Source organism: Tachyglossus aculeatus, chromosome X1 (assembly GCF_015852505.1).
Source record: "Tachyglossus aculeatus isolate mTacAcu1 chromosome X1, mTacAcu1.pri, whole genome shotgun sequence".
Lineage (NCBI taxonomy): Eukaryota > Metazoa > Chordata > Mammalia > Monotremata > Tachyglossidae > Tachyglossus > Tachyglossus aculeatus.
In genome coordinates this window covers 116,817,463-116,834,249 of record NC_052101.1, presented here as the reverse complement: position 1 = coordinate 116,834,249, position 16,787 = coordinate 116,817,463, and the positions used below count along the sequence as shown (strand labels likewise).

The following is a 16,787-nucleotide window of genomic DNA, read 5'->3' as shown; positions in this document are numbered from 1 at the left end:
CAGAGAAGTGAAGTGACTTGCCCAAAGTCACCCAGCTGACAATTGGCGGAGCCGGGATTTGAACGTATGACCTCTGACTCCAAAGCCTGTGCTCTTTCCACTGAGCCACGCTGCTTCTCTAGTAAGCATTGAACAGATACCATGATTATTAATATTATTAGGGGCAGGGTCCCTGGGCTCTGGGGTCTGGACAGGATATCTGGACCCTGGAACAGGAGGGGAGGCTGGTAAGAAGGTGGGAATCAGGACACTAGAATCCTAAAAGGGGGTGACCCTGCTTCAGGACGCCCCCCTCCTCTCCCCTGCTCTGGAAACATTGGCGAGTCCCCTTTTCCATGGGCTCTGTCCACGTTTTCTGGCCTGGATGGGGAACCCCGGCCCTCAGCCCCTCAATTCTTCCCGAGAGCTGAGCCCAGAATCAGGCGCCCCAGGCTGAAGGTCCGAGCCTGCTCCTGAGAGAGCCCAATCCCACCCTCCTCCCCCCCGTTCCCTCGGCCCATTCTCCCAGGACTGGGGTGAGTGACCCTGGCCGGTGCCGGGGGGCTAGGAGAGCCAACCACCGGGAACCTAGCTTTACCAGGAGAGGACCCCGGGACTGAGAGGAGAGTGCTCGTGGCTGCAATGGGGGCCCCGACTGGGAAAAAGAGTGTCCGCTCCCTCTGACTTGGAGGCCAGGGCGCCCGTGATGGCGCGGAATCAATCAATCAATCAATCAATCATATTTATTGAGCACTTACTGTGTGCAGAGCACTGTATTAAGCGCTTGGGAAGTACAAGTTGGCAACATCTAGAGATGGTCCCTACCCAACAGCGGGCTCACAGTCTAGAAGGGGGAGACAGAGAACAAAACCAAACATATTAACAAAATAAAATAAATAGAATAGATAAGTACAAGTAAAATAAACAGAGTAATAAATATGTACAAACATATATACAGGTGCTGTGGAGAAGGGAAGGAGGTAAGGCAGGGGGATGGAGAGGGGGAGGACGGGGAGAGGAAGGAGGAGGCTCAGTCTGGGAAGGCCTCCTGGAGGAGTTGAGCTCTCAATAGGGCCTTGAAGGGAGGAAGAGAGCTAGCTTGGCGGATGTTGGGAGGGAGGGCATTCCAGGCCAGGGGGATGACGTGGGCCGGGGTCGACGGCGGAAGAGAGAGGATGCTGGAGGAAAGGGCTAGCCCCTGCGCCTGCTTCTCGCCAGAGCCCTCCCGGGTCTCCCCGCGACCAGCGGCCCCCAACCCCCGGCCCTCTCCGTCTTCGGGAGGCGCTTCCCACGCGGCTGACCCCAAATGACAGGGCCGGGACCGCAGACGGCTGCTCCCGCCGTCTCAAGGCGGACCACTCCGCCCCCACCTTCCCATCGGAGCCTGGACTGGGCCCAGGCGTCCTGCCTCCCAACTTGGGCCCCCTCCAGATGCCTGGGTTCCGTTCCGCTCCCTCTCCCTTCCCACGAAGTTCAGCCTGCCCTTCCAGTAGCAGGCGGGTGCCCCCTCTGCCCCTTCGGGGTTGGGACCCGGGTGCGGGACGGTGAGTTGGCCAGGGTGAGGGGGGCTCTGGGAGGCAGGGCGGGGGTGGACCAGGCCGGCTCCCTGGTTCTTGCGGGCCCCGCCCGACCTGACTCACCCTCCAGGGCCCGGCCCCTCTGCTTGGGACGTCCGGGGGAGACGGGGGGAGACGGGGACAGCGCGGCCCCCGGGCTGGCAGCGGTGAGTGAGAGCAGAAGCCATCCGGGGCTCGGCCGGGATCTGCCCGCGGAACAGGGATCGGGCCGGGATCTGCTGGAAGTGGACCAAGGGGGATCGGAGAGGATGTGGGTATCTATGTGGGTTCTATCCAGGATGTGTGGGTGTCTGTGTGTGTGTGTGTTGGGGGGGTCAGGGGGAATCTGCCCCTCAGGGAGCTGGGGCAGAGGTGGATGGATGGTCTGTGCCGGCCGGCTAGTGGGGCTCGAAGGGCAAGACGAACTCCAACATCTCGATGGCAGCATCCCAGGATCCCATCGCTCCAAGATGCCATCATCCCCTCCCCTCCAACATATGTTGCCAACTTGTACTTCCCAAGCGCTTAGTACAGTGCTCTGCACACAGTAAGCGCTCAATAAATACGATTGATTGATTGATCCCTGTCACCCGGAGACCCCATCTCAAGGATGGGAGTCTCTAGGGAAGGAGGGGTGGGGACGGGGTTTCGGGATGTTGGACTTCGTAACAGAAATAAGCACAGAGACTCAGACCCCCGGAAACATCCCAGGACCTTATCTGCTTTTCTTCTTAAGCGAATCTCTGGAGCAGAGACCTGACTGCTTGGAGGGAGGAGGCAGCAAACCCAAATCGGTAAGTAGCGGGAAAGCGGGAGAGAAGGGAGAGGGAGCTCAGAATCTGGATCTGGTCCTCCCCAGACACCTCCAGAGCTGTGGGGAGGAGCTGATAGGATGTACCTTGGGTGCACTTCTCTGTGGCTACACATTTTGCATATATTGGGAGCATGTGCGGGGTGGCTCTAGTGGAGGAGGGGGTGGAAAGGGGAGCGTGAGCGTGAATCACTCACTGACTGTCCGTGCCTGCGCCTGTCCCTAAGTCTGGGCGTGTATGTTTCTTTGGTCATATGTAAGGGTGAGTGAGTGAGCATGTGTGTGTCCTTATGCTCTTGTGTTTGTGGATGAATGCCTACAGGTACATACTTGTACCTGTATGAATGCCTCCCCTCCGATCTCCCATCCTCCTGTCGCTCCCCTCTTCAATCCATACTTCACATCGCTGCCTGGCTTGTCTTTGTCCAGAAACGCTCTGGGCATGTTACTCCCCTCCTCAAAAATCTCCAGTGGCTACCAATCCACCTAGGCGTCAGGCAGAAACTCCTCACCCTGGGCTTCAAGGCTGTCCATCACCTCTCCCCCTCCTACCTCACCTCCCTTCTCTCCTTCTCCAGCCCAGCCCGCACCCTCTGCTCCTCTGCCGCTAATCTCCTCACCATACCTCGTTCTCGCCTGTCCCGCCCCGGCCCGCGTCCTCCCCCTGGCCTGGAATGCCCTCCCTCCGCACATCCGCCAAGCTGGCTCTCTTCCTCCCTTCAAGGCCCTACTGAGAGCTCACCTCCTCCAGGAGGCCTTCCCAGACTGAGCCCCCTCCTTCCTCTCCCCCTCCCCCCCTCCCCATGCCCCCCGCCTTACCTCCTTCCCCTCCCCATAGAACCTGTATATATGTTTGTATGTATTTATTACTCTATTTTATTTGTACATATTTATTCTATTTATTTTATTTTGTTAATATGTTTGGTTTTGTTCTCTGTCTCCCCCTTCTAGACTGTGAGCCCACTGTTGGGTAGGGACAGTCTCTATATGTTGCCAACTTGGACTTCCGAAGCGCTTCACAGTAAGCGCTCAATAAATACGATTGAATGAATGAATACTTCTCTGAGTTTGTGTAATCCACAAACTCAGGGAAGTAGAGAAGCGGTGGAGCCTAGTGGAAAGAACACAGACTTGGGAGTCAGAGGACCTGGGTTCTAATCCCATCTCTGCCACTTGGGCAAGTCACCACTTCTCTGTGCCTCAGTTCCCTCATCTGCAAAATGGGGATTCAAAACCTGTTCTCCCTCCTATTTACTCTATGAGCCCCGTGTGGGACGTGATTATCCAGTATCTACCCCAGCACTGGGTACAGTGCTTGACATATAGGAAGCACTTAACAAGACAGCATTATTCTCACTATAATCCAGTGTAAGTCTGCCTTTTGAGGCGGGGGAGGAGTGGGGAGAGAAGGGGAGATATGTGTGCCAGTGTTTGACTATATGTGTGTGGTTCCTCTGTATGTGTGTTTCTTTCTATCCACGAGTGACTGTGCTTGCGTGTATGAGGAACCCCGTGGCCGTGCGTATGTGTGGTTTCCATGTGCGTGGCTGTGGGCTCTGCCTGCACGGATGCGGGCTTTGGGTATGCTTGCGGATTAAGTAGGTGTGTGCACCCGGGGCAGGTGTATTAAGGCCCAGCTGCATTTGCTTCAAGTGCGTCACATGCGAAGGCTTCAAGAGAGGGCATGCCTCACTTGGGGCCCCGGCCTAGAACTGTTGGGGCTGGCCCAGAACTCCTCGGGCTCCCCCTGCTCACTGTTCCCCTGGAGGGGCCTGGGCAGGGGAGCACCAGTGTCAGCGGGATCGACTGGGATTCGGGACGAGGGAGCTGGGAGTTTCCTCGACCTGCATCCAGGGGAACGGGCGGCAGCCCGGGGAAGCCCAGACTCCATCCCGGGCACCCTGCCACTCAGCTCCCGGCCCTCTGCCCTATTTCTCCCTCCCCCCCCCCATCAAGGCCGGAGGCGGGTAGGGAGGGAGAAGGAAGGAGAACAGAGGGGCCGGAGGGAGGACAGGGAGAACTGAGGACTGGGGACGGAATGGCTCTGGCCCGAGGGAGGGGGCAGGCTGCGGAGGCGGGAAGAGAATGTCAGGGTCTGAGAGACTGGGGCTCGTAGGCGGTGGAGAAACCGAGGGCCGGAGCGAGCCTAGTCATTCACTCATTCAATCGTATTTATTGAGCGCTGACTGTGTGCAGAGCACTGGACTAAGCGCTTGGGAAGTACAAGTTGGCAACATATAGAGACGGTCCCTACCCAACAACGGGCTCACCGCTGGCCAATGCGGGGGGGGGGGGGGGGGGGGGGGGAAAAGGGGGAGAGGGGAGGGAGGCAGGGGTGGGGGGTGGGGGGGAAGGAGGCGGCCAGCCAGCAGGAGGCCGGCCACCCGCCTAACTGGGGCCTGGGTTCTGCCCTAGGTCTGAGGATGAGCGGGACGCCTGGTCCACCTCTCCGCCGGCCCCTCTGGCTCCGAGTTCCCCAGCCCCTCTTCTGTCCCCCGCCTCCCCGGGATTCCACTCCTCCTTGGACCCCGAGCAGGAAACGGGGAGTAGGGACCGTGCCCAGAGCTTCCCGACCGGCCGGGGAGGGACGTCTCAGGCTGTCTGGGGATAATGATCCCGGCAGGCGTCGGGCCAACCCAAATGCCATGGTAGGGTGAGGTCGGGCCCCCGCTGACTTCCGCCCCGGCCGGCCCGTTTCAGCCCCAAATGGGATAATGAGAACCTTGCCTCTGTGGAACAGCGACCGGGAGGAGCCATCCTCCTTCCCGTGCGCTCACCCGGCCTTCGCCCATCTCAGAACCTCCCAGCCTCCTCTGCCTCCCAGAAGCAGGGTTCCCGACTTCCCCGCTGCCCGCGCCCCACGACTCGCCCCTCACCCCCACCCCGGCCTCTCTCTGAACCCAGGCGTCCTGCCCATCCAGCCCTCCCCATTCCCCGCTGCTGCCGGGCCTCGGTGCTCTTCCTCCCAGAATCAGGTGTCCTGCCCTTCGGCCTTTGGCGTTCCGCTGGGCCTGCCTCACTGGGCCTCTGCCTCAGTACACTGCTCCCTGCCCCGAGGCCCTGGGAACTTGAGCCAAGGCCCAGGCGGAGCTGGCTTTTCTGGTTGGAGGTGGCATGGGGAGTGCCCCCGGGGGGGGGCGGGGGGCTGTCCGCCATCCTGCCCCTTTAACCACCGCCGGAGAGCCTGGAGCAGTGTGCCCTGGATGCCCAGGGCCTGAGGTGAGGCAGTAGGGTGGGAGCAAGGCGGCTCGGGCTTTGGGAGGGGTAGGGCGGGTGAGGAGCGGGGAACTGGGGGAGCCGGACAGCAGGAAACCTGGGTTCTGAAATGGGGGCAGAGTTGGGCTGGGGGTGGGGGCGCGGCGGCGGGTGTCGTCCGACCCCGGGGTCCTCTCTCCCTTGCTGAATGCTCGCCCGCCCACCCCCTCCGCTTCCTCCCTGCAGGAAGGATGATCCCGGTGGCTGAGTTCAAGCAGTTCACAGAGCAGCAACCCGCCTTCAAGGTGCTGAAGCCCTGGTGGGATGTGTTGGCCGAGTACATCACTGTGGCCATGCTCATGATCGGAGTCTTCGGCTGCACCCTTCAGGTGGGCAGAGGACCGGGGCAGGGGAGAGCAGGGAGAATTCCAGGGGCAGTGAGAAGAGCAGGCAGGGGGCAGGCGGAGCAGGGGGAAGGGATGAAAGGAGGGTCTCGGGGACTCCATAGGGACCAACGGGCAAGGCCCAAGGGAGCCTGGGGTTGTGATGGGAGGGAGCCTGGGAAGGGGGGTAAGGGACAAGAGGTTGGACGAGGAGGAGCCAGACAGAGCCCCATCAGTCAGCCTACGGTCTGAACCCGGAGCACGGCTCCTGGGCCCTGCAGAGCCAATCGATCGACAGTGTTTGTTGAGCGTCTAATGTGTGAGAAGCGTCGGGCAGGGTGCTTGGGGACGAGGATGTGGTCCCCGCCTTCGAAGGAGTGCACGGTCAACTGGGGAAGGCAGGAAAAGACCTGGCCGGGAGGTGTAGCACCCAAGCGGCCAGGGCATAGGACCAAAAAGAGGAGCCCCAGAGCCCAAATAACAGGGATTTGAAGCTGTAGGTGTGCAGGAGGAAATGGAAGCATCAGAGAGGTGGCGGGACCAAGCAGGGGAGGGACGGAGAGAGGGAACGGAGAGAGGGTTGGAGGGACAGAGGGATGGGAGGAGGTTTGGACAAAGGGATGGAGGGATACAGGGAGAGACACAGGAAGGGTGGGAGGGAAGGAGGGAAGGAGGGATGGATGAAGGATGGAGGGAGAGGGCGGCGGGGGTGGGGGGGGGGGAAGTGCCACTATTGGTATGACCAGTAGGGAAGGACGAATGCGGAAGCCTTCTCGGAGGAGGTTTTTTAGGAGTGTTTCAAAGGACTGGGATGGGGGCCTCGGCCTGAAGGCGGAAGGAGGTAGGGCGGGGCTAGGAGCCGGGGGGGGGGGGGGGGGGGGGGGGGGCTGCCACCCGGGCCAGAGGGGGTGGGGAGAGAGAGTGGGAGTTCAAGACGGCAGCTCCTCCAGCTCTTCCAGCTCCCCCTCCAGCTCCTCCTCCTCTTCCCTCGGCCACCCAGGTGACCCAGGACAAGATCATCTGCCTGCCCAGCCACGTGCCCAGGGAGAACACCTCCGAGATGCCTTGCAGCGAGCCGTCCCGGGCGCTCCCAGTGGGGAACGGAGAGGCCCAGGAGCTGAACGGGCTGAAGAACAACCTGGACCTGCAACAGTACAGCTTCATCAACCAGCTGTGCTACGAGACAGCCCTCCACTGGTACGCCAAGTACTTCCCCTACCTGGTGGTCATCCACACCCTGATCTTCATGGTCTGCACCAGCTTCTGGTTCAAGTTCCCGGGCACCAGCTCCAAGATCGAGCACTTCATCTCCATCCTGGGCAAGTGCTTCGACTCGCCCTGGACCACCCGGGCCCTGTCGGAGGTCTCGGGCGAGAACCAGAAGGGCCCCCCCGGGCGGGCGGCGGCGGGCGGCGGCCCCGCGGGCCCGGGCAAGGCAGGGGCGGCGGAGAAGGCCCCGGCGGCGGAGCCGGAGAAGGTGGTGACGGAGCCCCCGGCCGTCAGCCTGCTGGACAAGAAGGAGGGGGAGCAGGCCAAGGCCCTGTTTGAGAAGGTGAAGAAGTTCCGGGTGCACGTGGAGGAGGGGGACATCCTGTACAGCATGTACATCCGCCAGACGGTCCTCAAGGTGGGCAAATTCCTGGCCATCCTGGTCTACAACGTCATCTACGTGGAGAAGATCCGCTTCCTGGTGCCCTGCTGGGTGGAGACGGCCGAGGTGACGGGCTACGCCAGCTTCTGCTGCAACCACACCAAGGCCCACCTGTTCTCCAAACTGGCCTTCTGCTACATCTCCTTCGTGGGGGTCTACGGACTAACCTGCCTCTACACGCTCTACTGGCTCTTCCACCGCCCCCTGAAGGAGTACTCGTTCCGCTCCGTGCGGGAGGAGACGGGCATGGGGGACATCCCCGACGTGAAGAACGACTTCGCCTTCATGCTGCACCTCATCGACCAGTACGACTCGCTCTACTCCAAGCGCTTCGCCGTCTTCCTCTCGGAGGTCAGCGAGAGCCGCCTCAAGCAGCTCAACCTGAACCACGAGTGGACGGCGGAGAAGCTGAGGCAGAAGCTGCAGCGCAACGGGCAGGGCCGGCTGGAGCTGGCCCTGTGCATGCTGCCCGGCCTGCCCGATCCGGTCTTCGAGCTGAGCGAGCTGGAGGCCCTGAAGCTGGAGGCCATCGGCGAGGTGACCTTCCCGCCGACCCTCTCCCAGCTGGCCCACCTGGAGGAGCTCAGCCTGCTGCACTCCCCCGCCAAGCTGCCCTTCTCCTCCCTGGTCTTCCTGCGCGACCGGCTCAAGGTGGCCCGGGTCCAGTGCGCCGAGCTGCGCGAGGTGCCCCCCTGGATCTTTGGCCTGCGCGGCCTGGAGGAGCTGCACCTGGAGGGCCTCTTCCCCCCCGAGCTGGCCCGGGCCGCCGCCCTGGAGAGCCTGAAGGAGCTGAAGCTGCTCAAGAGCCTGTCGCTCCGGAGCAACGCGGGCAAGGTGCCCGCCAGCTTGGCCGACGTGGCGGGCCACCTCCAGCGGCTCAGCCTGCACAACGACGGGGCCCGCCTGCTGGCCCTGAACGGCCTGAAGAAGCTGGCCGGCCTGCGGGAGCTGGAGCTGGTGGCCTGCGGCCTGGAGCGGATCCCCCACGCCGTCTTCAGCCTGGCCGCCCTGCAGGAGCTGGACCTCCGCGACAATCAGCTGCGCTCCATCGAGGAGATCCTCAGCTTCCAGCACTGCCGCAAGTTGGTCACCCTCAAGCTGTGGCACAACCAGATCGCCTACGTCCCCGAGCACGTGCGCAAGCTCAAGGGGTTGGAGCAGCTGTACCTCAGCCACAACAAACTGGAGACCCTCCCCCCGCAGCTGGGCCTCTGCACCAACCTGCGCCTCCTGGACCTCTCCCACAACGGCCTCAGGGCCCTGCCCGCGGGCATCGGCCTCCTGCAGCACCTCCAGCACCTGGCCGCCTCCTACAACGCCCTGGAGGCCCTGCCCGATGAGCTCTTCTTCTGCCGCAAGCTGCGCACCCTGCTGCTCGCCCACAACCGGCTCCCCCACCTCTCACCCCGCGTGGCCCTGCTGCAGGCTCTGACCCGCCTGGACCTCAAAGGAAACCGCCTGGAGAGCCTGCCTGGGGAGCTGGGGGACTGCGCCGGCCTCCGCAAGGCGGGGCTGATCGTGGAGGACGCCCTCTACGAGGGGCTGCCCGCTGACGTCCGGGAGAAGATGGAAGAGGAGTGAGCTCCTGCCCTCCCGCCTCCACCAAGGGGGCTGGGGGAGGCAGAGGTGGCCCCTTTGCTCCACCTCCGGCAAAGGGCCCCCGCCTCCCCTCCCTCTCCCCCACCCCCCCCCACCCCATTCCCTCACCGGTCCCCGCCCCATCCCAGCTGGATTCCCCACCCTAGGGATTTGCCCCCACCCCCTCCAAAGGGACAAGTGTCCCCCCCACACCCGCCCCAGCAGACACCCTCGCCCGGTGGAGCCCGGTGGAAATCCTGGAGACTGGTTTCTCCAGGGATCCGGTGTCTGTGGGATTCAGGCGGGGCTCCTGGAGGGGATTAGTTGCTCCGGGATGCCGGGGACACCGGGCGCGCCTAAGGGAGAGACCGGCATCCGGACCGGTTCCCTCAGCTGGCAGCAGGGTCCCCGGCCCCGTGTCCTTCTCCCCCGTTCTCCTCGCCCCACCAAGACTGCCTGCGTGTAGTGCCTTTAGTCCCTAGGAGAAGATCCCACACTGGGCTCCCAGAGCTTTGCTCCCAGACTGTGCTTCCAAGACTCTGCTTCCCCCGCCCCCATCCCCGGCTGCCTGGGATTCCCCCCCACAGAGGGGCGAGGTGGGGACTTGAGACCTTGCCCCCCGGCCGTGGCAGTGGCGTGGATGGGGGATGCTTGCCCACCCTTGATGCAGCAGTTGTTCGCTACCCTCATTTCTGGAGTTTGGGGATTGGGGGTTTCCAAATCCAAAACCATGGCTTCCTCAGAACAGAGATCGTGTCTGTGTCTTTTGTATGTCTCCGTCGGCTTAATAAATAGAATAATTATTATTCAAATCCGGCTGGTGTCTAGTCCGGACCCTCCTGCCCTCCTTGCTGCCCCCCGCCACTCCCCCACCAACACATACACACAGCTTGCTATCCCCCAGTCGCCCCTTTGGATCCGCTTTCCCCTCTCCTGCCCTCCAGCTCCTTGAAACTACAGGCCGCCACAGAAGAACCCCTTCTCCATCGGAAGGACCTCAGGGAGGGAATGGAGCTGGGGGTGGATGGATCAGAGAGCAGAAGGATGGGCTATGTGGGGCTGAGATGATGATGGGAGGAAGAGGTCCGGAAAGAGAGGGGCATTATCTTCCCACCCAAATCCTGTCCTTCCCCTGACTTTCCCATCACTGTAGACGGCGTGACCGTCCTTCCTTCACAAGCTCGTATCCTTGGTGTTTTCCTTGACTCCTCTCTCTCATTCAACCTACATATTCAATCCATGATTAAATTCTGTCAGTTTGACCCTCACAACATCGCTAAAATCCACCCTTTCCTCTCCATCCGAACCGCTACCACGTCAATCCGGTCACTTATCCTCTCCTGCCTTGATTTCTATATCAGCCTTCCTGTTGACCTCCCTGCCTCCTGCCTCTCACCATTCCAGTCCATACTTCACTCTGCTGCTCGGATCATTTTTCTATGAAAACGTTCAGGCCATACTTCCCCACTCCTCAAGAAACTCCAGTAGTTGCCCACCCACCTCCGCATCAGACAGAAACTCCTCACCGTTGGCTTTAAAGCACTTAATCACTTTGCCAACCTTCTACCTTACCTCGCTACTCTCCTACTACAACCCAGCCCTCACATTTCCCTCCTCTAATGCTAGCCTTCTCACTGCGCCTCACTTTCGTCTGCCTCACCACTGACCTCTTGTCCACATCCTGCCCCTGGCCTGGAATGCCTTCTCTCCTCAAATCCGACGGACAGTCACTCGCCCCCCCTTTCAAAGCTTTACTGAAGGCACATCTCCTCCAAGAGGCCTTCCCTGACTAAACCTCCTTTCCTCTTCTCCCACTCCCTTCTGCGTCACCCTGACTTGCTCCCTTTATTCCTCCCCCTCCCAGCCCCGCAGCACTTGTGTACATATCTGTCATTTATTTATATTAATATCTGTCTCCCCCTCCAGACTGTAAGCTCTCTGTGGGCAGGGAAAGTATCTGTTTATTGTTATATTGAACTCTTCCAAGTGCTTAGCACAGTGCTCTAGACGCAGTAAGCACTCAACATATACGACTGACTGACTGACTGACCATGATAATAATGGTCTTTAGTAAGTGCTTGCTCTTTGTCTAGCACTCTACAAAGCACTAGGGTAGGCGCAAGAACATCAGCTCAGACACGGTCCCTGTCCCGCACAGGGCTCACAATCTAAGCGAGAGGGAGAACAGGTGACGAATCCCCACTTGCCAGGTGGGGAAACAGAGGCCCAGAGAAGTGAAGTGGCTGGCCCGAGGTCACCCAACAGGCAGAGAACCCAGGTCCTCTGATTCCCAGGCCCGGGCTCTTCCCACTAGGCCTCGCTGTTCCTCATCAGGCCACACTCAGCAAATCCGGGGGGAAAGGTGGATGTAAACTAGCCTTTCTCTCCCCTTACGGTTTTGCTGCCTTTCCTTCCTCTCTGCTTCTCCCTTTCCAGGCTTTCTTCCCCTTCCTGGCCCCTCATCCCCTCCTCTTTCCTTCCTTCCCTCCGGGTTTTCCGGGTCTTTAGACTAGAAGGCCCCAGTGGCTGGGAGTTATTCTGTCTCAGCAGTACATGGCACTCCAGCAGCTCTGTCCCTCCTACCCATCCTCGCTTCTCTCTCTCACTACAAGCCCACCTACTTGGCTTCTCAAACCCCCATCTCCTCACTGTATCTCAGTCCCATTTCTCTCACCACCAACCCCTTGCTCCTCTAGCTTTAATTCTATCTGTTCTGACGATTTTGACACCTGTCTACATGTTCTGTTTCGTTGCCTGTCTCCCCCTTCTAGACTGTGAGCCCGTTGTTGGGTAGGAAGCGTCTCTATGTGTTGCCGACTTGTACTTCCCAAGCGCTTAGTACAGTGCTCTGCACACAGTAAGCGCTCAATAAGTACAATTGAATGAATGAATTAATGAACACCCTCCCTCCCTCCTCCTTCCCTAGAACCCCCTCTCCCGTCACATCTGGCAGATCACAATTTTTCCCATCTTCCAAGTCCTCCTGAGATCACATCTCCTCCAGGAGGCCATCCCTGATTAACTTCTCCCCTCCACGGCCCGATATCCCTCCAACTGCTTCTCCCAAGGAGAGAGAGCCTGTGCCTGGAAGTCCTTATTTCCGGCTCTGCCACTTGCCCGTTGGATGACTTTGGGCAAGTCGCTTCACTTCTCTGGGTCTCAGTTTCCTCGATACCCCCTCTTCCTCCTGCTTAGGCTGTGAGCCTCATTTGGGACAGGGACTGTGTCCGACTTGATTATCTTGTATCAACCCCAGCACCTAGTTCAGTGCTTGGCACATAGTAAGCGCTTCACGAATACCAGGGTTATCATTATTATTATCATTACAACACTTAATAATAATAATGATAGCATTTATTAAGTGCTTACTATGTGCAAAGCACTGTTCTAAGCACTAGGGAGGATACAAGGTGATCAGGTTGTCCCACGGGGGGCTCACAGTCTTAACCCCCATTTTACAGATGAGGTTAACTGAGGCACAGAGAAGTTAAGTGACTTGCCCAAAGTCACACAGCTGACAATTGGCCGAGCCGGGAATTCAAACCCATGACCTCTGACTCCAAAGCCTGTGCTCTTTCCACTGAGCCACGCTTCTCCTCTTCAACATCTCTTTTCTTCAACACTTCAACATCACTCAGTTACTTATTATTATTATTGCTAATAATAATAATAATGGTATTTATGAAGTGCTTACTTTGTGCCAGGTACTGTACTAAGTGCTGGGGTAGATATAAATGATCCCACATGGGATCGTGGTCTTAATCCCCATTTTACAGATGAGGAAACTGAGGCTCAGAGAAGTTAGGTGACTTGCCCAAGGTCACACAGCAGACAAGTAACAGAGTCAGGATTAGAACCCAGGTCCCTATCCCACATGGGACCTACAGTCTTAAGCCCCATTTTACAGATAATAATAATGATGGTATTTATTAAGCGCTTACTATGTGCAAAGCACTGTTCTAAGCGCTGGGGGGATACAAGGTAATCAGGTTGTACCACAGGGGGCTCACAGTCTTAATCCCCATTTTACAGATGAGGTAACTGAGGCACAGAGAAGTTAAGTGACTTGCCCAAAGTCACACAGCTGACAATTGGCGGAGCCGGGATTTGAACCCCTGACCGCTGACTCCAAAGCCCGGGCTCTTTCCACTGAGCCACGCTGTTCCCACTGAGCCACAGATGAGGAAATGAGGCATAGAGAAGTTAAGCGACTCGCTTAAGGTCACACAGCAGACGAGTGACGGAGCCAGGATTAGAACCCAGGTCCTTTGACACCGAGGCCTGGGCTCTTTCCACTAGGCCACACTGCTTCTGTGCTCAACCCCACCCCACCCACCATTATGGCACTTAGGCACAGATCTTTATACTCTGTTGCTTCACCCTACCTGTAATTTATTTTAGTGTCTGTCTCTTCCACTAGACTGGAAGAGACAGACCAAGCGCTTAGTACAGTGCCCTGCACACAGTAAGCGCTCAATAAATACAATTGACTGATTGATTGGAAGCTCCTTGAGAGCAGGGATCGTGGCTACAAACTCTATTGTCCTCTCCCAAGCTTAGTACAGTGTTCCGCACCCAGTAAGTACTCAATCAATACTCAGTTTCCTCATCTGTAAAATGGAGATTAACTATCTCTTCCTTCCCCATCCCACCCCCAATCTTGGACTATGAGCCTCACGCGGGATAGGGACCATGTCTGATCAGATGATAGTGTTTCTCCCACAGTGCTTAACACAGTGCCAATCACGTAGTGTTGTAAATGCCACAGTTATTATTGATTATTGATTATTGATTGATGGCTGCTGTTGCTCCTCACTCCTCCCTCATTTTGACCTTTTCTATCTCTTAGAAATGGGGAAGCAACGTGGCCTAGTGGAAAGAGCCTGGGCCTGGGAATCAGAGGACGGAGTTTCTAATCCCGGCTCCACCCCTTGTCTGCCGTGTGACCTTGGGCAAGTCACTTAACTGCTGTGTTGCTGTAAAATGGGGATTAGACTGTGAGCCCCATGTGTTCAATCCGATTAGCTTGTGTCTACCCCATCATCTAGTATAGTGCCCGGCACATAGTAAGTGCTTAACAAATACCATTAAAAAATTTAAAAAAATCCCTGTTCTCCCTCCCTCTTAGACTGTGAGCCCCATGAGGTCAGAGACTGTATCTGATCTGATGATCTTGAATCTGCCCCAGCACTTAGTAAAGTGTTGGGTACACAGTGAGTGCTTAAAGGATACTATTACTAGTATTACTGTAAGATGATAATAATAATAATCATTACTATTATTAGCTGCAGCAGCTCCCCAAAACGTGGGCAGGACATGGAGAAGACAGTTTCGTCACCTGTCCACATGTTTTGTTTTGTCGTCTTTCTCCCCCTTCTAGTCTGTGAGCCCGTTGTTGGGTAGAGACCGTCTCTGTATGTTGCAGACTTGTACTTCCCAAGCACTTAGTACAGTGCCCTGCAAACAGTAAGCGCCCAATAAATATGATTGAATGAATGAATGAATGAATAATGAAACTCAAACCAATCAATTGAGCTGCTCGTGGCTCAATGGAAAGAGCGCGGGCTTTGGAGTCAGAGGTCATGGGTTCAAATCCCGGCTCTGCCAATTGTCAGCTGTGTGACTTTGGGCAAGTCACTTAACTTCTCCGGGCCTCAGTTACCTCATCTGTAAAATGGGGATTAAGACTGTGAGCCTCCTGAGGGACAAGCTGATCACTTTGTAACCTCCCCAGTGCTTAGAACAGTGCTTTGCACATACTAAGTGCTTAATAAATGCCATCAAAAAAAAAAAACTTGAGTGAAAGGTTTTGTGGTGGAGGAGGGCAGCGCTGGGGTATCTTGGGTCCAGCCCCTTCCTGGTGTTTTCAATCAATAACATTTATATATATTTGTGTATATATAAATACACAAAATGGTATTTGTTAAGTGCTTACTATGTGCCAAACACTGTTCTAAGCGCTGGGGTAGGTGCAAGGTAACCAGGTTGTCCTACATGGGGCTCACAGTCTTAATCTCCGTTTGACAGATGAGGTAATTGAGGCCCAGAGAAGTTAAGTGACTTGCCCAAGGTCACACAGCAGACAAGCCGCGGAGCCGGGATTGGAACCGGCGTCCTCTGACTCCCAAGCCTGTGCTCTTTCCATTAAGTCACACCGCTTCTTTAATAACTACTATGTTCAGAGCATTTGGAAGAGTACACAATCCCTGCCCTCAAGGAGCATACAGACTAACAGGGGAGACAGAAACCGAAATAAATTAGAGAGAGGATTATGGGGAGGATAAGTTTCAGTCAGCATTTAAAAATGATTTCTATCAGGGTTCTCTCAAATTCCCTCCTACGGCTAAAACGCACTCACCCCCAGCCCACCAACCTGCTGGATGCTGTTGGGGGTGGTCTGTGGGGTTCAGTAATCCACGCGCTCCCCATTACCACAGACAAGATGATGTTGGCGAGTTATAATTGCTCTGAAGCGTTATAGTCATTGAACGCTTAATCACGTTGGCAACCATGGTCACAGAGGCAGATGCGGAGTCACGGAGGAAAAATGTCTGAACTTGCTCCTCTCAATCCCCAGAGCAAGGACAGGGACTTGACTACAAGCAAACCGTAAAAGCTTCCCGACAGGACAGAACTTGGAAGCCTAGCTGTTCAGGGTCAACTCAGCCATTGCCTTGCCTGTGCGCGTATGCAAACACACATATGCATAAACCAAACAAACACACACAGACACGCACACGCGTGCGCACACACGCACAATCCAACCTACCCTCAACCAACCCCTGACTTGTTGAAACTGGTCGAGAAGGAAACGAATGGAAGCAGGTATCTAATTACAGCCTGACTGGAACCTGGGATTTCACCTTCACATACGATTAGTAATTGCAATCACCTAATTGCTGGTTATTAATCAACAAACTAATGAGCAGGAAGCTATTCTTCACTCTTTACAACTAAGGCCTTCTTGGGACCCACCCTGGCCTGGAAAGCCTTCTGCGGAATGAAGGGGCCGGGGCGGAGAAAGAAACTGAACTTGGAAGAGTTTCCTCTCCAGAGAGGGGAGGAAGAGGGGCCTGGTCGGAGCGAGAAAGGAAGGTGGAGCAGAGGAAAAAGAGGGAAGTGGGGAGGGAGAAAGGGGAGCGACGGATGGGGAGAGGGAAGGGGACTGATTTACCTCTTCTTGTGTCACTGTCTGTGGCCCCAGCATTTCTGACTGGACTAGATGGCTACTGCTGCTCAGGCCACTTCTTGAACCAGATAGTCATGGCAGGCTGGTGACCGGGCCCGGCTGCCTGGAAACTCCAAAACTGGCCCTTTGGGCTGTGGATGGAGGTGTCTGGCGTTGCCAGGTGACTGGATTCCAAATATGTTGGGAAGTCTCATTCACTGCCCGGAAGGGCCAGTTCAGCCACAGCGGCAACAGCAGCAGTCGTACTTCCGAACCATCTCCTCCTCGTCCTCCTCCTCCTCCTCAGTAGCAGTCGTGGCCACCGTGGCTGTTCATTCAATCATATTTATTGAGCACTTACTGTGTCCAGAGCACTGTACTAAGTGCTTGGGAAAGTACAATACAACAATAAACAGTGACTTTCCCTGCCCACCATGAGTTGTCACTGTGATTGCCACCTCACTAC

The 16,787-nt window shown here is 57.0% G+C and overlaps 1 protein-coding gene across 1 annotated transcript; it reads left to right on the top strand.

The window, feature by feature from the left end:
* The first annotated feature begins 5,412 nt into the window (after positions 1 to 5,412).
* LRRC8E (leucine rich repeat containing 8 VRAC subunit E) lies at positions 5,413 to 9,178 on the top strand. Its single transcript, XM_038740464.1, has 3 exons — positions 5,413 to 5,565; positions 5,788 to 5,930; positions 6,925 to 9,178. Exons 2-3 carry the CDS (start codon positions 5,793 to 5,795, stop codon positions 9,154 to 9,156), a joined length of 2,370 nt encoding a protein of 789 aa, XP_038596392.1. The 5' UTR covers positions 5,413 to 5,565; positions 5,788 to 5,792; the 3' UTR covers positions 9,157 to 9,178.
* The last annotated feature ends 7,609 nt before the right edge of the window (positions 9,179 to 16,787 follow it).

Coding starts and splice junctions, on each gene's coding strand:
- LRRC8E (XM_038740464.1), top strand. CDS start 5,793: ATGATCCCGGTGGCTGAGTTCAAGCAGTTCACAGAGCAGCAACCCGCC. Junction 5,931..6,924: donor TCTTCGGCTGCACCCTTCAG/GTGGGCAGAGGA, acceptor TCGGCCACCCAG/GTGACCCAGGACAAGATCAT.